Here is a 22,246-nt window from a genome sequence, read left to right as displayed (position 1 = left end):
TTACAATATTGAATTAATATTTTCATATATGGAGCTGGAACTTTCCACCAGAGCTGCATTCGTTCGTTCTCATATTGTATACCGCATGACAACTATTAGTTGTTGTTTTTATTATTGTTGTGTGTGTGCTTCCGCATTATTTGGTATCTCTGGGATACCCAAGTATACATATATGAACACATAACACGCACAGTAAAAATTTGTTTTTGTTTTTTTTGTTGTTTTTATTCTACTACAAAGCGGCAGTTCAAACGGGCGTTTGGCCGTTACCAATTCCGCTCTGATTTGCGCTTGAGGTTAGACTGATAGTAATTCCGCTATCAGAATGCTAACGGTAATGCAGGCTCTGGCTGCTCGAGCGTCCGAAACGAAACTAAGTCTCAAATATGACAAATGGTTCGGTTTTTAGCTTGTCCAGCGTTGACCGAGCGCGAGTTTCCAATTAATGAATACTTTATGAATTCCAACGGCTCGTACATATGCCCTCATGGTTGGCTTGGGGGTTGCTTGGTTGGTTGGTTATTGTAGTTGCTTAAACTATTCGGCACTGTTCACTGTTAAGCCGGCACAGTTTTCCGCCGCTTCGGGCTGGGATTTTCTTTGGCACTGGAAAGCGGCAATGTATAACGCCCACGCCCACGCCCACGCCTACGTCCACGCACACACAGTTGTTGCTTGTGCATGTGTCATTCAAGGGTCTCCTTTTGTTTATGCAACCCAAACAATGTCCTGGGGCCGCGGCCAGGTGCGTTCTCAGACTAATTCTTCGTTTTTAGTTATTGCCATTGTCGAGTATCATGTGCTGTCTGCTGCGTTGATTGTTGTTGTCGTTTTCGATGTAAATAAATTCTCCGACTTGCAGCTGTTCAAATTCAAAGCACACCCATGTCCAGCCGATTAGACCTACTGCACTTTTCGCCTTTAAATGGAAGCACTAGCGTGTCTGCAATGCTTGGTGAAACTAACTCTATGCCCCAAACTGTGCAAATTACTTAATGAAGTTCTTGTCAAGCGTTTTGATAACTTTTGAACCCACTTTTGAATACGGAATTATTGTATCAAGCTGCGTATAGCAAGCATGGTGTGTGAGAAAAGCGAACAACATTATTTAATTAATATTTCACACTATTGATTGCGTTTAATTAACGTTCGTTTTGTTTTTTTTTTTTTTTTTTTTTGGATACGAAATGAAAGGCGTTGAGTTAGTATTGACAGTTGACAGCTGTCAAAATTTCCGAAGTATATTCAATTAAAGTTCTATTGATTTGGTCTGGTCTAATGATGAGAGCGGGTCAATGAGCACGGCAAGGACATAAAAAGAAGTTCAAAGCTCAAGGAAAGCATTCAAATCGATCAAAATCATTTTCCATGCCGCATATCGACCCAACTGCCTATACAGATGAGACTCGACTAATTTGTGTCTATGACATGCTATGCCATATACAGTAATCACTGGCAAGCTCGATTCCTTTTTGTTTTCATTACTTTTCATTTATTTATTTTTTGATTTCATGGTAAGGGCCAGCCACATAGTTTGTCACCAGTTTGATCCATTGTCCAGCACGTGGACGCAACGTCCTTGTGTGCTGCTGCTTTGGGGCGTTCGGTTATTAAACGCTTTGGGCTGCTTAATTAAGCGCCCAGTTAGACTAACTAGCAGACTAACAAACAAGCACCGAGTTTAACGACACCGTCTAGTTGCCACGATTGATTCTCCAGTAAATTGTGGGTAACGACAGCTTATATGAGCTTCGAAAGGTCATTCTAAAGTAGGCATAAGTACATTGAGTCAATAATTTATTTCTGAAACTTTGTTTGAGCCAATTCTTTGGGCTTTGCAAACACAACACAAATTGAAGCCCATGCAATTTTATAATATATATGCTATGAAATTTACTTCGTCTGTCATTGCCCCAGATAATAAGTAGACTTTCCTTCAAACCAAGGTGTCCTTGCCAGCGTTATGTCGTAGGGCAATTTGGCCCAATTTTCCATAGCTTGTGTTAATTGTCTAACAACTACATATTTGCTATTATTTATTTAATTAATTTCTCTTTTTGTTTTTTCCCTTTGTCATTTGGAAGTCCCATGAACTGCGACTACATAGACTTATTAATTTTTGATGATCAACTGTAAAGTTCCCAAGCACAACCTACACATTGTGCTAATAGAGGCCTTATGGCCATTATGGTTATTTAATGACATTTATAATGCTTTTTTGGGTTTTTTGTGCTAAGTAAATGTTGATTTAAAAAAAAAACAAATGGCTTGAGGACAAGTTCCAAGGCAAGGCTTACCAAATCTTATTAAATATTCCATAGATAATTCATAGACATTTATGGGCGAAGCAGTAACATATATTTTATCAAATGTACCTCGAATTGTTTACAAAAATGTTATTAACCTAATACGAACTACAGTAAAAAATATAAATAATACAATATCACGCGTTGGAAGTACTACTAAACATTAATTTTAAAAATATAATTTGTCTATCATAGAATCATTAGTTTAGCTACAAAGCAGTTGAAAATATCCCCTAATGCCCCCCAACTGGACTTAGCCTGACTTTTGCTCGCCAGCGCCTGCAGCGTATGCTTGATTCTCATAGCCCTCAAAGTTGCTCAAGACCATGGAAATTCTTGAGGGCGAATGTTGTATGCCACTGGGCGTGGGCGTGGCCGTGCTCTGCTTGCCGTTTGGCATCTTGTCGCACTGCTTGCTTGTGGTGGGCAGGACAAAGGTGCCCTGTCGACAGCTACGCGAGAGAAACAGACGCAGCTTGAAGAAGGCAAAGAGCAGAGCATAGATGACGCAGGAGAGCACCAGCACACCGAGTACAGTCAGGAAAGCGTTGCTTGGTTGGGTCCAGTCGATTACATGATAGATATAAGGCTTGCCTTTCCTACAAAACAGTGAAAAGAGATTTTCAGCTAAAGTTCATTCGCTTTATATGCCCCAAGGCTACTTACTTGTTCATGCCGCCACACATTTGATAGATATAGGAGAATATGGCATAGACAATGCCGAATAATACTGGCAAAAAGATATGCAACAGGCGCAAGGGATGGGCCACAATCCACAGATCGATGAACATGCAGACTGAATTGAGGGCATGCGTTAGGACATTTGTCGCATCCAAAGTGCTTTCATTAGCTGTAACGAGCATGGCATAGGATAGAATAGATAATGTACACCTCTTGGTTGCTGTGGCTACTTACCATCGTAAAGAATGCTCCAGTAAATGATCGTAATGACAATCGATAAGACCAGTGCGATCATATGCATACCCCAGTAAATTCGAAAGGGACTTGTCCAAGCCTGCATATTAAGAAGTTTGTCTTGAAAGAAGTATAAGAAAAAGTTTTTTTTTTTAATTTGCGGACTTTAGGGTGGGTTTTCTTTAGTAGCTCTCGCACTTACCCGCATACTCAGGATGGTAATGCCAGATGGTAACGAGCAATGCGCCCAGTAAATTGGTCAGCATGCAAAGCCAGATGCCCCAATTGGTCATATAGATAAAGTATAACCAATAGCTGGTCTCATCATCGGCCACCGGCCACATGGACTCGACGACAACGCCAATAAAGAAAAGGGCCATGAACCAGCGATAGAACAAATACGCCGTGCTCTTCGTACACGTTTGCCACTGAAATTTTGAGTAGCTGAGTATGAATATGGGAGTCGATAGTATATACTAGTCGATATAATTGGCTTAATGTGTGTATTAAGTTCGTTATTTGTCATAGCCTATCGTAGCTCTGGTGGAGAGAGGTCACCTCTCCGTGGGTACAGTTGACCGACCATAAGCGATGTCTGGTCATATTCAGTTAGTAACTGTTTGCGCCATGAATATTTCAAAAGTTTAATTTACAATGCTAGAGCGAGCGACTCAGGCACAGGCCAAAAGACTGCCACAACTATTGATATTGATACGGGCTGAAAGAAGCTCATCAAATATGCTCAAGGTGAAACAATGAAATTGTTAAAGCACATGCTGGTCCTTTTGGACGCCCAGTTCTCATGGTTTTGGTTATTGAAGAAATGAGAGTACAAGGAGGACAGTTTCAACAATTGAATCTTCTTACTCTACTAAGCACTGTCTACAGTCTGTGCCAACACCAGAGTAACCTCGAAATCACTTTTAAGCCCATTGCTGAACGTTGACCCGCGTACATTATTTTACAGCCAACTAACTATATTTAGAATTGATTTGTAAGTCTTATACAAACAGAACGCACTGCGTGCCAGTTGAGGGCGTTACATCAAGGCCATGACGAGCGTAAGGTGTTTATAACCAATTACTATTGACTTGGCCAACTTAGTGTCTAATTATAAACTTACTTGCGACTTGACAAAATCATCAGGCGTATCATGATCGAATCCGCAACGCTTGCGTCTAAACTCTTTCCGCACTGGATGCAATATCACCTGCAGCTTTGTCATCTTATCGATATCGATATAAAACTAGCAGCTTAACTTCAAACAGTTTCCGTTTAACTGTTGCTTAACAAATGACTTGTGTAGCTTCTCCAGACACGCAACTGACTCTCTGGGCTCCAAGCTGTGTGTTGTGCAATTCAAACAATTTATAGACATGACATCGTTGAAGGCAGTTTTTATTTTTAATCGCTTGATATCTGCTACGTAAAGCTGCAAATTAATAAAAAATATAATCAAAAGTTCAGAAAAAATGTTGATCTACCTCCTTACTCTAGACTTATTTTAAAAGTTCTCTTCTCGCCCCTTCGTTCGATTCTGGAATATGGCTCATGTGTTTGGTCTCCACAATACTCAAACCACCAGAATAGTATTGAATCTGTCCAAAAAAAAAATTTTATTTTTTGCTTTGCGAGGCTTTAACTGGGTTCCAGGAGTTGTTATACCATCTTATGCTAATCGTCTACTTTTAATTAATCTCCCATCGTTATAATTAAATTAGTTAAAGGGGAAATCGACTCCTCATACTTGTTGAGTCAACTTAATTTCTCAGTACCTGCTAGGTATACTCGAAATTTTGTTCCTTTATCACTTAACGTTTGTACAACTAATTATTCACTGCATGAACCCCTTCGAGTACTCTGTGCTGATTACAACAAACTTTCCTCTGTTATCAACACAGAGGCCTCTGATTATGTCACTAAAATATCTATTAACTTTTTTAACTATTAATAATTAACACTAACCCAGACCTGATTGGGTTTTCCCCAATCCTTGCAACAAATGTTGGGTCTGTTTAACACTCCCAATCTATAAGTTTATCAAAACAAAAACATATTTGAATAATTTTTCCAAAATTTAATGTTAAATATTTTCTGTTAATCCTTATTTTTATCGTCGACTGTCCATAGTTGACATTAAATAAATAAATATAACCGTGGCATTATGCTCGGTGTCATGCTTAAGATTGAATGGTGAAATTCTCTCCTCATATTTCTTGGGTCAACTTAAATTCCCAGTCCCTGCTAAGTATACCCGCAATGTTATCCCATTGTGTCCAAATACTTATCTTACTAACTATTCCTTCCCTCCCAGCTATAGAACAGACTTCAGTCTATCTACATAGAGACCACCGCTTTGATTCTTAGCGGCAGTACTTTATTTTATAATTTACTGGTTTACCATATCTGATTCGGATTAGGGGCTTTCCCGATCCATTAATTGTTTGATTCATTTTGTGTAATAATTTTAATTTACCGACGACTGTCCATAGCCAACATTAAATAAATAAGTTATATACAAATCAATTTGAAAAGCTAACTACCTAAGCATGCGTAGGCTCTTAGTTAGGGGCTTAGGGCTGAGCGAGCTCATTTAATATTATTATTCTGTACTGTAAGCTACGTGCAAAAGTTTTTGTTTGTTTTTACATATACAAATAATTCCGTACAAAATTATTTCGAAATGGATAAAGTACGCAAATTAATTTTACCCACCTGGCGCCCAGTTTTGCAAGGTAGGTGTGCCTACTGATATTCTCCAGCTATTATCTATATATGGTTTTATGTGTGTTAGCAACGCGCAAATATTGCGATGTGCAAATGAAGAAGCTAGTCACCCTGCCCTTGGTCGACATACCCGAAGGCAAGTTCAAGTATGTGGCAGCCAAGGTCTACATCCATGGGGACATGGGGCATGCCCGTACCATTGTGCGCGGCTTCCAAAGAGTCAAGTACCATCGTGAGTCTTCAATTCTATAATTATGAAAAGCTCATGCTCATAGCCTCTGCCACGCCCAGTGGATGTATATGACAGGGTACAGAATGAGGTAGCGGCGTTAGAACTTTGCACCCAATGTGTTGGCGGTGGTTACATCGTTCATGATAAGGAGAAGAAGTATATTAAGATCTATGGCAAGTCTCAGACCCTGGGCAAGGCCGACCACAGGGAAACCAAGAGCATCTTGCATAGCAAATTCCCAGATTATCACATTGATGCGCAGTCGGGCGGAATGGAGGAATAATCAGAATGTTTTCTTCATTCAAAGAGATAAATAAGTTTGTAGTCTGGCATTCATTTCAAAAGCTCCGAGCCTTCCAAATTGTAAATAGCAGCAATTAAATATATGTACATAATTACTACCATATTATAATAGTTACTATCTCGCACTGAAGCTTCTATCTTTCGACTTTGGTCTCATTCAGTGTACTTAGCTTATTTAATTTCCACTCTGTGCTCACCTTGCGCCACCCATTTGTAAATTTTAGTGTCGGCCTTAGCGCGTTAATTGTTTTATACACATTACAGTTTGTTTTATAGAACCAGTCAAACAACAATGAACAAAATTAATCGTACTACGAGTAGTGCCCACTGAGGCGTGGGCCATTGGACTCCGATTTGCTAAAGTCACTTATATAAATATTCATATAATGGCATCATTATATGATGGAGCTGCAAATTATAACTAAACGCTGCGATGTGTCTCTTTCACATTATAAGTTCCATGAGCTTATAATTTATTTTTGAACAGTTACGGTAAACAAATCCACAACAGTGTGGACTGCTGTTAGGGCAGAGGGCCAGACCTTTTGGGTCTTGAGTGTTATTGACAACATTTAATGGACTTGGAAACCCAAGGTCGGTGGAGCGAAGTTAGAGATTTGGAATATTTTATGAGTTTCGGCAGTAATAATACGTAAACTATCTTAAAAATCAATTTACTTATAATTTAAAAGAAATAAAGAAAACTTCTGTTTGTGGCCAGTTCAATTTACCGTTTCAGCTGAAGTCTGAATTTAAAACATATTTAACAGCTGTCAGCTAACAGGCTCATATTACATTAAAGCCAAGACTCTACACAAGTGCCGCGAGATTTCAATTATAAATAATAACTCACAATATATATTTACTGTTTTTGTGTTCGTTTTTGAAACGGCCCTGAACTTGCACGTGTTGTTAATAAAAGCTCTGAGACTTGTTTGTATAATGTGGACTGCAGGCAAACTATTTAGACAACAAACTAACCATGGCTACCAGCTCAGTAACCAACTGAGCAAAGATATATTTTTATTTCACTCACGTTCGGCTTTTGTGGCCAAAAAGAGTCTGGTATACACATAAGTAGGTTTACCACCTATGCATATGGGTTTATGGGCTCTTACATTTGTACGACAATGAACCAATGCCTCTCGACTACTGTCTGAAGTTCAAAAGCTGTATCCAGGCAATATAATAAACAAAAAACTTGTTGACCTTTACGCGCGTACAATTCAATGTTGTTATTGTTGTTGCTGTTGTTGTTGCTGTAAAGAAATTAACGCAGTTTGTGTGGCATTCACTCACATAGATAAGATAAGAGATACTGCAAGCCCTGATTATCATCAGCATCACCTGCTTAGTCCGTCAACAACTTTTTTCCATACAAATTTAAGTTTTTAACGCATAGAAAGTGAAATCTTAAAGAGTTCAATGGCTTTCTTATGCTAATTCCGAAATATTTTTATGTTTGAGCGCATATGCATAAATATTTAAAAAAAAAAAAAGAGACAAGCTTTTATTTCGTTTGTTTGCTGTTCTTGGGCTTTGACGCTAACTAGTTCCATTGATTGACATTGATTGTGATTAAAATTAGCAGCCTTTTATTGAGCTACAAGTGCATTATGACTTACTGATTAGTGGGACGTACTTAAGTTCAAGAGATTTTTATTTGGCTTTTTATAAAGATATTTACGCGATACGAGCTCAGCTCTGGCTTCAATGCAAAAGTATTTAAGTATTTAAGCAATTTATTAGTTTATAATCAGCTAGTTTTAAATTTGACAGTGTTCTTGTTGCTCTACCTTGAAATTGATTTCAATTGATTTTTAATTGAAATGTCAACTTACCTTTAATCCGTCAACTTGATAATGCCATTAGCATGTCCGATGTGTTGTTTTTTGGGATTCCCGCGCTTGTATACTTGGCTTGCCTTTTTATAAACTCATTAACATTAGGTTTAACTGAAAAATGCGTTAACGAGTACGTGCTTATAAATAAACCAATTAATATGCTATACTGGCGTTCTTTTTAACTCGATTTCTGATTCAATATAATGTGCAAAAGAAACTGTTAAAGCTTTATGCTGCACTAAAGTTTACTAACTTTTGCTTTATCGTTGCTCATTGCGCAAATAAAATTCCACACACGTTGCCAAATAGAATAAAAAAATTCCAATCATAGTTACTCAAAAAAACTTTAAACAAATTTCCAATTTATTTGTTTTTTTTTTATTTATTTACATATATTTTTTCACTTCTATTTTTGCAATATCTTTTTCTTAGCGTAGACGAGCTTGCAGCGCGTTTTGCGTATTTTATACGCGTGGCTGAGCAATCTAACTGGCGGTTTAAGCCATTTAGTAATCTTTTCAATATATTTTTTGGGTCAACAACAACAGTATCAGCAACAGCAACTACTTTGCATAACGGTGTGTGGCTGTGTGCAGGTATTTATATTATTGCATTTTTCAACTTGTATTACAGCAGCACGAAATGCACAAACAACAAATGAGAATAAAAGTCTTCAGCACGCAAAGCCGCGAGATCGCAGCTAAACAATCCCCTTCGCTTTTGAATCCGAGGCAGGGGCGTTACTAACCGAAAACAAAACTCGACTTGATGCCGCGATGTCTGTTCCAACACTGATCGTACCGTGTTCACACCAAGCGACAACTGCTCAGCGCACAGTGGTTGTTATAAGCTAAACGCGAATACTCGTTGGTGAGTCTGAAATGAATTTCGCATTGAGTATTGTATAGTACTTGTTAAATATTTTTACCAACCAGTATTTTATATTTTAATTTGAAATTGTTTGCACTTGAAGTTTAATGCACATCAGCCCAGTGTGCCCGAGTAAAGTTAAATATACGAAGTTTATAAGAGTTTTGCTGGCGCTGCTGCTGGCGCCAATTGAGAGCAAATGAGTTGCCGATTAAACTCTCTTATACACTGTACAAAATTTAATTATCTATTGGTAAGCTTATTGTTAGATGAGCGCATTATTTTTTTTTTTATTAAATACATAAATATTTTATTGGCAAAGTGCAGTCTTAAGTATTTTATACCTTCTTGAGAAACAGATCTGCAGAGCGTTTAAAGCATGACGGCATGGCTTAGACACTCAAACTTCAGGTAGAGCAAAGTTACCTTTTTAAGTTGCCATTATGACTGATTTTGTTCAGACTGTGTCTATGTACAGTTTGCTTTTTTCTTGCTTACTCTTTCTTTCCCTTCTTGCAATCTTTTCGAAGAACTCGTTTGTATGTGTGTGTGTGTTCGTTTAGTAAGCAGACAATTAAAGTTTGCGGCTTTTATTTCTCAGCCTCTGAATTTGGCAATGTTTTATTTATAGTCCGATGAGAGTACAGCAATGAGCTAGAAAATTAGTTGGAAGCCTACGCTGTGCTATGTGTGACGAAAATTAATCAAAACACAATGCAAGCAGTTTCAGCATGGCATTGTTAGAAAGAGTGTGTGTAATGAAAGTAGGAAAAGAAGTTAAATGTGAATGAGTACATAAATACACGTGTCATTGACTCAATACACTAGCTTCTTCAAAAAGTATACTCATTTTATTAGGAGGCCTAACCAATCTTAGTAAGTTTAAATTCTTAGTTTGTAGCATAAATTCTTTAAGATTTCTATGTAGTATATTTTCTTAACCTTTGTGAATCAGTTTGTTAAAATAATTAAAATTATCCACAATACTCTTAGATTGAGTAATTTTAGTATTATTCAAAACATGTTGTGTGTTTTCAGAATAAATTTTCAGTAAGTAAGCGTATATATTTTCAACAATGTCATCATACTATTGTAATAATAGTAACAAGCTTTTTTTTTAATAAATTATGCCAATTAAAACAAGATTTACTAAAGTCAATTCATATGGCTTTAGCATTAAGGAACCAGGATAAACTTATAACGCTAATACAATATTCAGTGCGCCTAACTATAAATAAATGCAGTGATGCGTGTTCATAGTGAGTGTACATGTGTGTGTGTGTGAGTTTGTAAATGAAAATTACAACATAATGCTGATTGTACTACATAATGTTCTTATTATTATAACTAGTTGTATTCAGTTTTGAAATGTGAAAAAGCCAGAGCTTCAATGGTGCATTGGTGAATTGGTGTATTGGTGCATTGGTGTGTACTGTTGGTGTGCGGGCGCTTATATGAGACCCACGGCATGTGGTGTCCAGACAACGCTGAAGGCTCGATTGAATGCCTGCCTGAGCTTGTGGGCACCAAAGAGCAAGATCCAATAGCAGACTATCATGATGAAAATGCCGATGAAGGTGACCAAACAGCGCTTGGGATCATTCCAGTCGAGTATGGGATAGACATAGGGATTGCCAAATCTGTTGCGTGAGTGGAGATTAAATTAATTTCAATTCATTTCGTTTATGGTTAGAGAAGTGCGGGTAGCAAGTAGTACTCACTCATCGGTGCCATGGCACAAATAATAGATGAGGGTGAATAGAAAGAATATTATAGCCGTGAGCATTGTCTGCACCATGTGCAGCAAACGCAACGGAAATGCAACGATAATAAAATCGATCAGCATGCATATTGAGTTCAGACCATGCGTTATAATGCTAATCGCCGGAAATCGCACGGGTTTGTCTGCATATCAAATAAAAACAATATTAATTACAATTACAATTACAGTTGCATGCAATATTAGTTTGCATTGTACTCACTCATACGACCATTTAGAAATATCCAGTAGACTGTGGATATGATCAGTGCCAGCAGCAGCGACACATTATGCAGCACCCAATAGACTTTCAGGCTACACGTCGTATTCGCCTTCTGCCCCGACTCTTGCACCAGACTACGCACATTTCCCACATCGTAGTGCCAGCAAGTAACCTGCACCGCTGCATACACCATGGTAATGGTGGCCAGTCCGAAGCCCCAATTGGTCATGTAGATGAAGAACTTTCCCTCACAAAATTGTAAAATGGTGCAGGCAATGTAAATGCTGAGGAAGAGTATGGCCCATATCCAACGATAGAGCAAATAATATGCGCTGACTTCATTCTTTTGCCACTGTCGATAGAAACATTAAAACGTACTCATTAATGAAATAAGGTTCTAGCGTCAGGTTGGGGGATTTGCCCAGCACAGGTAATAAGTATAGATGGATTTAGTATAATAAGATAAAATTCGATTTTTGGCGATTCCAAAAACTGTTGACAGATTGATAAAAAAAAATACGTGCGTATGTAATTTAATTCTTCAAATGAAATAACAGTCTTCCGTATTCTATCGTAAACTTTTCTAAGTTAAAGTGAATTTCGTCATAGCTATAAAATTAGATAAACATTTCCACTATTGGACGAAAAAACTTACATTTCATAAATAATTTAAAAGATAAGAAACAAATGTGATTCACCTTCGTAAGAAATGTTAGTTTCTGCGCATTACGCGTGCTCGTAAATAAATAAACTGATAGTTAGATGATCATTACAGCGAGCTTACACGACCTTTATTACCTTCAGTTTCTTATTTTAATTAATCAACACCAACATATTAAATATTCTGTTTGGAACAATAATAATAATAACACACCACGGTTACGCTGCAAAAACTGGTTGCACTCTCAGCTGTTATCTCATCTTGTTTGGATTGTTATCATTACCGGGAGTCTGTGCGCTGATGACGTAGTCAAGACTCGTGCCTCCGTAGTTAGTATGTGTTTTTTTTTTTTTTTAGCACAGATGCTTACATAATGACAATTGTTATTGATTTTGTTTGTTGGTGCCTTGAATTTAGCGGAAGCACATTTTCTATTTGATTTCAGAAAACATTGGGTCAGTCTCACCTTCCAAAGAGCAAGGCGTATATTTAAACATTGTTGATGAGTTCATAGGGGCCAGCTAATAAATTATGAGTATTCTAAATGCAGTTATCTATAATACTAGTTCATATAATATGGTGATGTGGGGATGGCACTAAGTAAGTAATGTTGTCGTAGATTATTGAGTGACAACATTGTCAGCTAATTGGCTGCAGTGAAAACAATTTGTTGCTAAATGTTGAACTTGAATAGTTCACTACATATGTATAATAGTTTGTATTTATTTATATTATGTTTCACTTCATGCAAGTGTATTCAGTGCTCGGGTACACCGCCCGTATTAATTATTTATTTAACGGTGTTAATTTAACTTAATAGTTTTATAGCACTTACGTGTGCACTCAACGCGTAAGTTGACTGATCACGCAAAAAGTTAACACATGGATCTAAGACTTTGGTCTATGTAATGGTGGAACACATTTTTGGGACACTCACCAGGGATTTATAGAACAAGTGCACGTGATTGTATTCAAAGCCAAAGTGTTTCTTTTGCAATTCATTATTGAGGCCCTTCCAGAACCTTTTGAAAAATTGCATTTTTAACTATATCGCAACAAATCAGGCAACTGAGACTTTAATTTTTGTTTACGCGCAAGAACATCAAATTTTCTCGTAGCTGATCTTGAAATTAAAGTTGCTGAGCAAAGCACTTGGACGGATCGGGAGTTGCGTTGGGTTATGTTTCAGAGAACTGGGCGGACACACGACTACTTGTGCTCAACCCAACGGTACAGAGCAAACTAAAAGCGAACAACGTTTTTACCCGTTAACGAACCTCAGATTAGAAGCCGACGCGCTCGTTTACTACTACTATTTGCGAATTGTTAAATGACAATGCATGGAATTGTCAAAAAATTTCTTATATACGAAGCTGTGGAGGCATCGATCAACAGAAGAGACTAAAATTGATATCGTAACAAATGAAAGTTGATGACGTTTGATGTACCCATTAAAAATAAAAACTACGAAGAAACTGCGAGACGTCATTAATTATTTTTCGAAATACACACTGAATAGATAAAGTTATTTTTATGTAATAAATTTAGAATAATTTTTTGATTGCTAAACAAATTTATTATCTTTTAATTTGGGCAGGCAAAACACAAAAGCTTCTTTACTAAACCAAAACTCTCTTTATGTCTTTCTGTGCTTCCATATACTATAAATAAAAAACAAATAAATTAAGTAATTCAATTGAAAGCATATTGTAAATGTGAAATATTTGTGTTCTTGCCGCTGTGGGAAGCACAATTCAGGATGGTATTATATCAATTATATATCGACAGTCTGTTCATCAGCTGCGCTGACTTTATTGAACTTGAAGCCATAAAGGTCGTTCAATTAAAATTCTAAATGCTCATAAATTGTGTATAGCGTCAAAATGCCCCACAGTGCGTGTGGGAGTTGATGCGAATTATCTAACAAACTTGACCTACATTTTCTTATCAAATTTCGGATGCTGAAGTGTGGCAAAAGTTAGGAATAAGTTTACAAATATTTTTTTGCTTTCTCATTAGTGAAATTACATATTTTAGCCAGATATAAAGTTGTTCTATTCCCTCTATCCCTTTTAAACAATAAACTATCTGATTACATATTTTGCTATGTTAAAATTTATCTCGAGTTTGTAAATAGCAAAAACTCTCAGAACAAACGCTGTGCGTTGACCCTATCATTGACTTTACGATAAATGAATCTGATACAATATGTCTAAATATAAATATTACACGTTGAATCGGAAAAAACGAAAGTGTTGTAAACATCTGTACAAATGAATAATCAATTGCTTGATTTTGATCGCTTCTTGATTGAATTTACTATTCTAATTGATGGCCAATTTATAGACTCTTGAGCAGGTACGCTCAACAATGTTTCCCGATTTCCGCGTAGTTACTATTGCATGTCTATTGCATAAGAATTGTGCAGCATTTAAATTTATGATGACTGTTGCATGCCAAAAACTCAAATTGTTACTAATTTTGAGTTTTATCTAACTGATTTTCAAAGGCTACACAAAGGGGAAATTCACTGTTTAAAATTGGTTAATTAGCAATCAAAAATATCGAGAATTGCAGAAGTAATATTCGATTAAAATATACTATTTAAAATCCGTTTACTAAGTTATAATATTTTGAATATTATATGAATATTTTTAATATTATTTGCCTTAATGTCAAAAGATGAAGACAAATGTTCAATTTGACTGACTGACTGAGTCACTCATATACGTCGACACTTTGTTTATCTACAATAGTTGGAAAAGTATGTTTCGCGTTGTGGGCGTCAATTGACGTAATCTAAACGGATTTATGTTTATCATAACGAGGCGTCAATACACAAGTTCAAGTTGCACTTCTCAATTCCACTTATTTTGATTGAATACCAAACTCATAAATAATACATTTTGCCAAAAGCGTGCGATATTTTTAGTTAGAATGTTATAAATACCATTGAATTTTACTTGTAGTTCTTATCAAGGAGGCCGCTCTTTTGGGGCTCATTTGCACTCATGTGCAGAGTTTCACAAAAGTGTGCTTAAAAATTAAAATGCTCATTTGGCGCGTGTTATGTGGCGTGGGAATTTAGACAGACCCCAGTCTTATGGTTTGACAGAAGCTCGGCTAGCCCAGTTAGTTGGTTTGGTGGTCAAAAGCAGTGACAACGTCTAATCGCTTGTAGTTACCGCTGTTATCAAATAAACGATAAGCAAAACGCGCTGATAACTCGAATTAGCAATCAACGTTAACAATTTGCGGCAATAATGTTAAACTATTGTCTAGGCTGCCTCAGTTCGTCTTCTACCAGCAGTCCAGGCAGCTGCTGCTCTGGGCCCTGACATCCTTAGCGCAGTTACGCAGGCATCGCATATATCCAGCCGGCGAGATGCGTGATCAGAGCTCCGAGTGTTGCTGCCAGCCCATGCTGGATGAGTTTCAGTTGACCAAGTTCTCGTTGCAGCATGATGAGCCAGCGGACTTCTGTCGCTCGCAGTGGCAGCGTGGAAAGCGTTGCGTTGCTTGGCTGATTTACCGTTGGATTCTTACCGCGTTCTTCGCTGGCGGTGTTATTGGCAGTTTGGTGGATTCCTTCACGGGTGGACACTGGTTCATATATTTAACAGACTGGGGCTTCACTTTGTGTTTGTATGCGTGTCTTTATGGCGCAGTCATCACCACCATTTATTTTGTGAATCCCAACTATTTTGGTAAGCTCACTTCCTGAAATTTTTCGCTTATCTTTCTGCACTTATCAACACTTAACATCTAAATATTGTCTTTTAGCTAACGGCAGTTGGGCACTGAAGATCTATTGGCTTTCCCATTTTACTACCACAGTGCTGGCCCTGATGATAACCCTAGTATTTTGGACTGCTCTCTATCCAAGTAAGTAAACATCTTGAACCAGCTAAAGGTATCTTAACTCTATTTTTTCTACGTAGGCATGTCTGATGGTCCTGTCGGTCTTTACAACCTCTGGGCGCATGCCTTTAATTCCATTTGCATGCTGTATGATTGCTTTATGGTCGCCTTTCCCACCAGATTGATGCACTTTATTTATCCGCTCTTAGTGGGTCTCATCTATGGGTTCTTCTCCTTATTCTATTTTTTGGCTGGCGGCACCGACTTGTAAGCGCATTCAAATCTCTCAATACTTTCTCGGTTTTAGGATTTTCTGCTTTCTTTTCACAGCTTTGGTAATCGCTATATATATTTCATTCTGGATTGGCAGCAACCGGGATTGGCCATTGCGAGCGTGTGCGGCTGCATAGTTATTGCTCTTTTATTTTGTGTTTTGGTTTTCTGGATTTATAGATTTAGAAGTTGGCTGCATGAACGGTGTGTGAAGCCGAAAGCAATTGAGATATTAGAAACACGATCGGCTGAAAATACGGAAAGTAGAGAAACTGTTTAAGCTATCTTTGCTATTTGTTTAAAAGTCAATTGTTAATCTAATCAATTATAGCTTTAAAATCGTCATCAGTTCTGTTTCCGATAAATTTGTTCTTTTTACGAGGAATAAAAATCATACGAACAAATATATTGTAACGAAAAAAAACTTTAGGCAATTAAATAAAAGTTAGTTTTATAATATTCCATAGGATATTTAATCATTTAAGCCATTTTCTGAACGACAGCAAATTGTAGTGATTGAATTTGATTCGACCATTTTTCCAATGCGTTGTAGCGAGCTGCGCTGCTGTTAATCTTGTCCAGCTGCAGTACCTGGTTCACCTGATCAATTCTTCCCTTAATAGTACTGCAAATGAAAAGTAAATTATTAGTTTTAAGCTAGCATAAGTAATGATTCAACACTTACTCATCCAATATGCAGGACACAAGCAGACTTTCAACCTCGGCGGGCTCAATATTAAGTGCATTTGCAATGAATGGTATGGCTATGTTTTTATAGGGACGAATTAGCTTGATTAGCACTTGGGTCCGTATGTTGCGCAATAAATCCTCAATGTGCTCCCGTATAAACTGATCGGCCATTATATTGCTGCGGTGTTGACGTAAAATGGTTTCGAATTCGTTGATATCGTTGTTCTGATACGAGTTAACCAAGTTGGTCATAGCCAAAATCTCTGGATCGTTCTTGTATGGCTTCGCCTCCTGTGAGTCAAACGGATTAATGCCCGACTTCATAAGCCTGCCACATATTAAGGATTATTATAAGGAACGCTCAGAATTAATTTACTTTTTTTTTACTTACATGTTGGCCAACACCAAATATTTGAGACACGTGGTGCGTCTGGGAGATCCGCTCTCGTCGTAATTCTTGAATGCTTCAAAGAAATCTGTGTGCGCCTTCTCAAATTCGCCTTCGCGCAAATGCATTTTGCCGCCACACTCGCGTATTACGCCCATGATTAGTGGATGCGGTATGGCAGACTTGATGTGCAGTGATTGTTCGTAAAGCGCCTTCAGTTTTTTGTTATTCTTTTGAACAGTATACATTTGAATCTCCAGTGCATATATCTCTAGCAATTGGGTGCCCTTTTTTAGATCATCTTCGCCGTCATCAGTCTGGCAACTTGAGTGTAGCTGCTTGAGTATCTTTTGCAGTTTGGTGAAATCGTTGCGGTCGAAGTATAATTTTCCCAGCTTGGTGTTGGTCTTGAACCACAAACGATCGTTTTTTGCATCGCGCAGTGCCTCCAACGTCGTCTCATAGAAGTTTTGCAGCAAAGCCATCTATAAACAATTGCTTAGCAAGAGTTTACATACTATTTTCTTTACTTGACTCACATTCTTTGAGGTGGAGATGTAATCCAGTATAGAGTTGATGCTCTTCTCCGAGTGATTTCTGGTGACCGCACTTTTGATGTAGGTAAGCAACTGCTTATAACGCACCATCATTTCCTCATAGTTGCACTGCAGATACAGACATCCATATGCACATTAAGGTTTTCGCCAATCTACTTTTATTAACTAATAATTACACTCACCAGTCTGAAATTGATTTTAATCATTTGCTTCAACGCCTTAAATCCCCATTCGCCCTTCTCGCCATTCTCCAAGTCAAGCACCTTTTGAAAACTGGCCAGTGCTGCTTTGGGCTCCTCTTCTTTAAGCGCTTTGCTGTTATAGTATTGATTTTCTAGGTCTACATCCGGCTCCGAGTTGCTGTCCTCGGAGTACTCCTAATGTTGTTGAACAGTAAGTAAAAATGCCGACACCGGTACATTCCTAAGTATAAATACAGTATAATGCGCAACTCTGCTTACCAAACCGTAATCTTCATCATCGTCGCACATGAAATCATCATCGTTGTCAGACATTGTGCAGTTAAATACGATGGAATAACAATTTAAACAAAACAATGCCTTTAGTGCGACGAAAATTAATTAGTTAGTGCTGGGCCTAAAAAGGTTTAGTATTTTTTATTTTCAGCTATATTCAGTGCTGCCACAACTGATGCACATAAATGTTAAAAGAACAGCTATAAATGGCTAAAACATAAAAGGCTAGAAACTGTTGATGTACTAGTGCATGCAAAGGAATATTAAGTATTTTTGTCATACAAATTGAATATTATTATTAAAAATAGTCCACTTCGATTGATGCAGGCTGGAATTAATATAAGGTTTAAGTTATGGTAATATATTCCACCTATACGAATCTAACTACTAAAAATATATTGTTCAAAAAATATATTAACAATTTTTATACTATTTGGTGATTATTATTAAAAGCTAGGATTGAGTGCATTATTTACCTCTTAAGCATATGTATATAAAAATGTCTTGTATAACAGCTAGAATAACAAAGTGCGCGTTGGAATGCAACAAATGGATGACAGTGGCAAGTTTATGTATACCAGTGGAATGACACTTGCTGTGTATAGCAGTAGATAAGCAATGGATAAGACTTGACAATATATAAATATTTATTAGCTTTATGAATATATTATATTAACCAATTTAAAACCAAGCCCAAGAAGTGCACAAATATGAGGTAAAAATACTGGGTTTTTATTAGTTACTTTTGATCTTATAACTATAAACGCTGCAAGCACACAGTCGCACACTCACAACCACTGTTAAACGTATTTTCCATGTAAAAACGACGACAACATCTAAATCAACATGGCGCAGTATAAAACGAACACATCCTTCTGCGGATCGCAACTCTCAGCCAATATCCAGGGTGTTTATAGCTCAGGTGGACAAAAAAACGCCTGATCTCCAACTGCTGGAAATTTCATCGGGATCGGGTCAACATTGCGGTTATCTGGCTCCTTTGTTTGCCAACATAACATTCCAGCCAACGGAGTATGAGCGTGCCAACTTCCCATCGATTGAGGCTTATGCCGCCGACTGTGCAACGGGAAACATAAAAAATCCGCTCTTTGTGGATATATCTCAGGAGCTGCATCAATGGGAGCCAGCAACTTTGGAGCAGCTGAAACCGGCAAGCTTTGATTATGTGTTTAACAGCAACATGATGCATATAACCCCATGGGAGTGCTCTGAGGGCCTATTTCGTGCTGCTGGTCAGCTGCTCAAGCCTGGTGGCAAGTTGTTCATCTATGGGCCATTTGCCTGGTATGGTCAGTTGACACCCCAAAGCAATGTGGATTTTGATGCGGATCTAAAGCGACGCAATGACGCTTGGGGTCTTCGAGACATGAAAGATATTGAGCAGCTGGCCTTCTTAAATGGTTTAAAAATCAACCAAACTGTTGATATGCCATCCAACAACAAATTCTTGACTTGGGTCAAGAAATAAACATACCTGACAACTCTACATAAATATGTAAATACATGAAGCTTATATTGATATTAAAAATTGATTCTACATTTTAGCAAACCTTCAACTCTTATGTGTCGTGAGCAAATGTGTATCGCCTAAATTTGATTGATTGCGTTTCGATCTTGTCTAGACCTTAACCTTCTCAACTATTAGATCTAATTTCCAACTGTGCTTTGTTGATAATACAAATTATCACCATAATATCAGATAACGATGACGCCGCCAAAGCCTGCTGGTCATATAATTTATGAGTGTCGGCGACGGCCAACTAGGCCAAGTGGATACTTCGCTGTGGACTGCTTAACCCTGGGCAGCTGTTGATATAAAAGCCTCAAACCTGCATAGCTCAACCCATTGTGCAACTGGAAACTCAACATGGCTCACATTCAACTGCTGCTCTTGTTTCTGGCTTGTGGGATTTGCATGGGAGTGCCTAGTACAGGCAAAAGACCGCACCTAGATGGACGCATTGTAGGCGGCAAGGAGGTTAATATCAAGGATTTTCCCTTTCAGGTGTCTTTGCAGCGTTCGTATCACTCATGTGGTGGTTCCTTGATAGGCGCGCGCTACGTGCTGACCGCCGCCCACTGCACAGATACTTCGTCCATATTATCCTACAAGGTGCGCATTGGCTCTACGTACCGTGACAGCGGCGGCTTGTTGATCGGTATCAAAGCCGTGCATAGTCATCCCAAATACGATTCCAGCATTATTGACTACGACTTTGCTGTGCTGCATCTGGAGGATTATGATGCGAAAAATGTCACACAGGCATTTGTAAACCTACCGGAGCAGAATGAGACACTTGCTGTGGGCACAGAGGTCACCATCTCGGGCTGGGGCAACACACAGAATGTTCTAGAGTCATCGGAGAAGTTACGTGCCGTGACAGTGCCTACAGTGAATCAGACAGAATGCTCGGCAGCGTATCAGAACTTCGGTCAGATTACAGAGCGCATGCTGTGCGCTGGGCTAGTCGAGGGCGGCAAGGACGCTTGTCAAGGTGATTCCGGAGGTCCTTTGGTGGCGAACAATAAACAATGGGGCGTCGTCTCCTGGGGCTATGGCTGTGCAAGACCCGACTTTCCGGGCGTCTACTCGAGAGTTGCTGCTGTCAGGGATTGGATTAAAGAAGTTAGTGGTATATAGATCTTAATACTTAATTGGGGAAAACTAACATTCAATTTGTTATTTCAATGTGTGTATGTATCTAGTAGGCAACGTGTAAATAACTCTTGGCGTAAACATATTTCATTTCATTTTGAAATCTTGCAAAATTGATGTAACTAACTAAATAAAGAAAACTCATTGTGGTGTGTACTTTTCATAAAAGCAAGTAAAATGATTGGGCCCACATCCGCAGAGCTACTAATTTGGCTTATTGGCTTTCCCTATCCGATCTATGCTACGACTCAGGTGCTGAAGGCGAATAACTACGTTGATTGTCGTAAATGGATTACCTTCTGGATGTCCTTTGCCCTCTATTTGGGCTTTGGCATTTACTTCGACATTTACTTTGCCTGGCTCTACATGTATTATGAAGCGAAAGTGGCCTTATTGATCTATATAATATCGCCAATCGCCAGGAACTCTGTGGGATTCGATGGTGGTAACAATCAACTGAATTGAACCATGTACCAATCTATCAAATATTTAAAATACATTTCTATGATTGCAGTCCGTGCAATCAAGATGCTCATTAAGATTTTAGAGTCTGATCAGTTTTGTTTGAAATATGCATTTGTTATCCGAAGAGTATCTCAATGTTGGCATTATTGTAATCTCGATAGATATTGATACCTATGTGAGTAAAGCTCATAGTAGAATTGCATATAAAGTTAATAAGTTGTTAAAAAAAATGGAAAAAGGGTATCATGAAGTGTGGTCATGAAGTTATGCAGAAGGATGCGCGACAGACAAAAGTATATATATTCTTGGATCAGCAAGACAACTGAGGTCGATACAGCCATGTCGATCCGTTCCGTCTGTCCGTCTGTATACATATAATAATATAACGCACTAATAGAGATAAGAATAGAAGAACAACTAAATTAGGATAGATAGGTGCTCCTATACCAGGACACTAAACGAGACTTTTTTATTTTCTCCCCCCCATCCCGCAAATCGGAAGGACGATATATAAGCAGTACAAAATCTTTAAAAATCTGAAATACATCACAAAATGCCTAGTCATGTTTTCGAACGGATGTAAAAATTTCAGAACGATCCAGATAAATAACTTAAGAATTATTTACATTTAATTTTTCCAATATAGACAGCGGGGTGCACGTGTATTTAAAAGTTGGTGGCGCCCAACTTTAATTTGTTCACTTGTTAATTGTATTGTTCTCTACACAGAAGCATACTTTGCATTTAAGCTCATTGCAATTTAAAGTCAGTCAAGCTGGCATTTTTGCTTGACTCCTTTAATGCTGCCATATGGGCAGCGGCAAACGTTGATTCAACAATTAGTTTGAGATTGAAAAATGTTGAAAGGCTACAAAAATTGATACAACAAATATTTAATGTAGATGTGACACACATCTCCATTTCACTGTGTATCTACTTCCTGTTCACTTTGCATATGGTACGCAAATGTTTGTATTGGTCATTTTCCTTACTATTTGCCTTTGGACCAATCATTAAGT

The 22,246-nt window shown here is 38.0% G+C and overlaps 7 protein-coding genes across 12 annotated transcripts; 4 read left to right on the top strand and 3 right to left on the bottom strand.

Moving 5' to 3' along the window:
• Positions 1-2,430: 2,430 nt before the first annotated feature.
• On the bottom strand, positions 2,431-9,203 carry LOC108608272 (protein rolling stone). Of its 4 annotated transcripts, none has more exons than XM_017999575.2 (8): positions 9,076-9,203; positions 8,325-8,438; positions 4,714-4,819; positions 4,345-4,653; positions 3,424-3,649; positions 3,222-3,341; positions 2,973-3,156; positions 2,431-2,905 (listed from the first exon to the last, which is right to left on the bottom strand). In XM_017999575.2, exons 4-8 carry the CDS (start codon positions 4,444-4,446, stop codon positions 2,560-2,562), a joined length of 978 nt encoding a protein of 325 aa, XP_017855064.1. In that variant the 5' UTR covers positions 4,447-4,653; positions 4,714-4,819; positions 8,325-8,438; positions 9,076-9,203; the 3' UTR covers positions 2,431-2,559. The 4 variants fall into 4 exon arrangements, with proteins under 4 accessions (XP_017855064.1, XP_017855067.1, XP_017855065.1 ...); XM_017999578.2 differs by lacking the exon at positions 9,076-9,203 and adding an exon at positions 8,581-8,620; XM_017999576.2 differs by lacking the exon at positions 4,714-4,819.
• On the top strand, positions 5,833-6,613 carry LOC108608274 (sex-regulated protein janus-A). The gene is made up of 3 exons (XM_017999581.2): positions 5,833-5,956; positions 6,016-6,180; positions 6,240-6,613. The coding sequence occupies exons 1-3, from the start codon at positions 5,905-5,907 to the stop codon at positions 6,461-6,463; spliced, it is 441 nt and encodes a 146-aa protein (XP_017855070.1). The 5' UTR covers positions 5,833-5,904; the 3' UTR covers positions 6,464-6,613.
• Positions 9,204-9,365: 162 nt separating the features above from the next.
• LOC108608273 (protein rolling stone) lies at positions 9,366-13,125 on the bottom strand. Of its 2 annotated transcripts, XM_017999580.2 has the most exons (4): positions 12,778-13,119; positions 11,180-11,531; positions 10,919-11,102; positions 10,477-10,837 (listed from the first exon to the last, which is right to left on the bottom strand). In XM_017999580.2, exons 1-4 carry the CDS (start codon positions 12,877-12,879, stop codon positions 10,648-10,650), a joined length of 828 nt encoding a protein of 275 aa, XP_017855069.1. In that variant the 5' UTR covers positions 12,880-13,119; the 3' UTR covers positions 10,477-10,647. The 2 variants fall into 2 exon arrangements, with proteins under 2 accessions (XP_033150632.1, XP_017855069.1); XM_033294741.1 differs by lacking the exons at positions 10,477-10,837; positions 10,919-11,102 and adding an exon at positions 9,366-9,425 and having other exon boundaries at positions 12,778-13,125.
• Positions 13,126-15,000: 1,875 nt separating this feature from the next.
• LOC108602903 (protein rolling stone) lies at positions 15,001-16,389 on the top strand. The gene is made up of 4 exons (XM_017991215.2): positions 15,001-15,547; positions 15,624-15,725; positions 15,782-15,968; positions 16,032-16,389. The coding sequence occupies exons 1-4, from the start codon at positions 15,226-15,228 to the stop codon at positions 16,252-16,254; spliced, it is 834 nt and encodes a 277-aa protein (XP_017846704.1). The 5' UTR covers positions 15,001-15,225; the 3' UTR covers positions 16,255-16,389.
• Positions 16,390-16,433: 44 nt separating this feature from the next.
• Positions 16,434-18,206, bottom strand: LOC108608075 (COP9 signalosome complex subunit 2). The gene is made up of 6 exons (XM_017999271.1): positions 18,071-18,206; positions 17,792-17,986; positions 17,592-17,717; positions 17,056-17,537; positions 16,660-16,992; positions 16,434-16,599 (listed from the first exon to the last, which is right to left on the bottom strand). Exons 1-6 carry the CDS (start codon positions 18,122-18,124, stop codon positions 16,455-16,457), a joined length of 1,335 nt encoding a protein of 444 aa, XP_017854760.1. The 5' UTR covers positions 18,125-18,206; the 3' UTR covers positions 16,434-16,454.
• Positions 18,207-18,693: 487 nt separating this feature from the next.
• On the top strand, positions 18,694-19,859 carry LOC108608077 (UPF0585 protein CG18661). Of its 2 annotated transcripts, none has more exons than XM_017999273.2 (2): positions 18,694-18,800; positions 18,866-19,859. In XM_017999273.2, the coding sequence occupies exons 1-2, from the start codon at positions 18,796-18,798 to the stop codon at positions 19,572-19,574; spliced, it is 714 nt and encodes a 237-aa protein (XP_017854762.1). In that variant the 5' UTR covers positions 18,694-18,795; the 3' UTR covers positions 19,575-19,859. The 2 variants fall into 2 exon arrangements, with proteins under 2 accessions (XP_017854762.1, XP_017854763.1); XM_017999274.2 differs by having other exon boundaries at positions 18,697-18,800; positions 18,941-19,859.
• A 79-nt stretch (positions 19,860-19,938) lies between these two features.
• On the top strand, positions 19,939-20,970 carry LOC108608076 (trypsin-1). The gene has a single exon (XM_017999272.2). It carries the CDS (start codon positions 19,974-19,976, stop codon positions 20,745-20,747), a length of 774 nt encoding a protein of 257 aa, XP_017854761.1. The 5' UTR covers positions 19,939-19,973; the 3' UTR covers positions 20,748-20,970.
• Positions 20,971-22,246: the final 1,276 nt, after the last annotated feature.

The sequence above is a fragment of the Drosophila busckii genome, unplaced genomic scaffold (genome assembly GCF_011750605.1).
Source record: "Drosophila busckii strain San Diego stock center, stock number 13000-0081.31 unplaced genomic scaffold, ASM1175060v1 chrUn_07, whole genome shotgun sequence".
Lineage (NCBI taxonomy): Eukaryota > Metazoa > Arthropoda > Insecta > Diptera > Drosophilidae > Drosophila > Drosophila busckii.
This window is presented reverse-complemented; position numbering and strand designations above follow the sequence as displayed.

Bases quoted from the DNA above. Each gene is read 5' to 3' on its own strand.
- LOC108602903 (XM_017991215.2), top strand. From the start codon at position 15,226: ATGCGTGATCAGAGCTCCGAGTGTTGCTGCCAGCCCATGCTGGATGAG. The intron at 15,548-15,623 runs GTAAGCTCACTT...ATTGTCTTTTAG, and splicing joins TGTGAATCCCAACTATTTTG to CTAACGGCAGTTGGGCACTG. The intron at 15,726-15,781 runs GTAAGTAAACAT...TTTTCTACGTAG, and splicing joins TTGGACTGCTCTCTATCCAA to GCATGTCTGATGGTCCTGTC.
- LOC108608272 (XM_017999575.2), bottom strand. From the start codon at position 4,446: ATGACAAAGCTGCAGGTGATATTGCATCCAGTGCGGAAAGAGTTTAGA. The intron at 3,342-3,423 runs GTAAGTGCGAGA...ACTTCTTTCAAG, and splicing joins TTACCATCCTGAGTATGCGG to ACAAACTTCTTAATATGCAG. The intron at 2,906-2,972 runs GTAAGTAGCCTT...ACTGTTTTGTAG, and splicing joins ATGTGTGGCGGCATGAACAA to GAAAGGCAAGCCTTATATCT.
- LOC108608075 (XM_017999271.1), bottom strand. From the start codon at position 18,124: ATGTCTGACAACGATGATGATTTCATGTGCGACGATGATGAAGATTAC. The intron at 17,538-17,591 runs GTGAGTCAAGTA...AATTGTTTATAG, and splicing joins ACATCTCCACCTCAAAGAAT to ATGGCTTTGCTGCAAAACTT. The intron at 16,600-16,659 runs GTAAGTGTTGAA...TTTCATTTGCAG, and splicing joins GTGTCCTGCATATTGGATGA to TACTATTAAGGGAAGAATTG.
- LOC108608273 (XM_017999580.2), bottom strand. From the start codon at position 12,879: ATGCAATTTTTCAAAAGGTTCTGGAAGGGCCTCAATAATGAATTGCAA. The intron at 11,103-11,179 runs GTGAGTACAATG...TTTGATATGCAG, and splicing joins ATTTCTAAATGGTCGTATGA to ACAAACCCGTGCGATTTCCG. The intron at 10,838-10,918 runs GTGAGTACTACT...CTCACGCAACAG, and splicing joins TTGTGCCATGGCACCGATGA to ATTTGGCAATCCCTATGTCT.
- LOC108608274 (XM_017999581.2), top strand. From the start codon at position 5,905: ATGGATAAAGTACGCAAATTAATTTTACCCACCTGGCGCCCAGTTTTG. The intron at 5,957-6,015 runs GTAGGTGTGCCT...TATGTGTGTTAG, and splicing joins CTGGCGCCCAGTTTTGCAAG to CAACGCGCAAATATTGCGAT. The intron at 6,181-6,239 runs GTGAGTCTTCAA...TGCCACGCCCAG, and splicing joins CCAAAGAGTCAAGTACCATC to TGGATGTATATGACAGGGTA.
- LOC108608076 (XM_017999272.2), top strand. From the start codon at position 19,974: ATGGCTCACATTCAACTGCTGCTCTTGTTTCTGGCTTGTGGGATTTGC.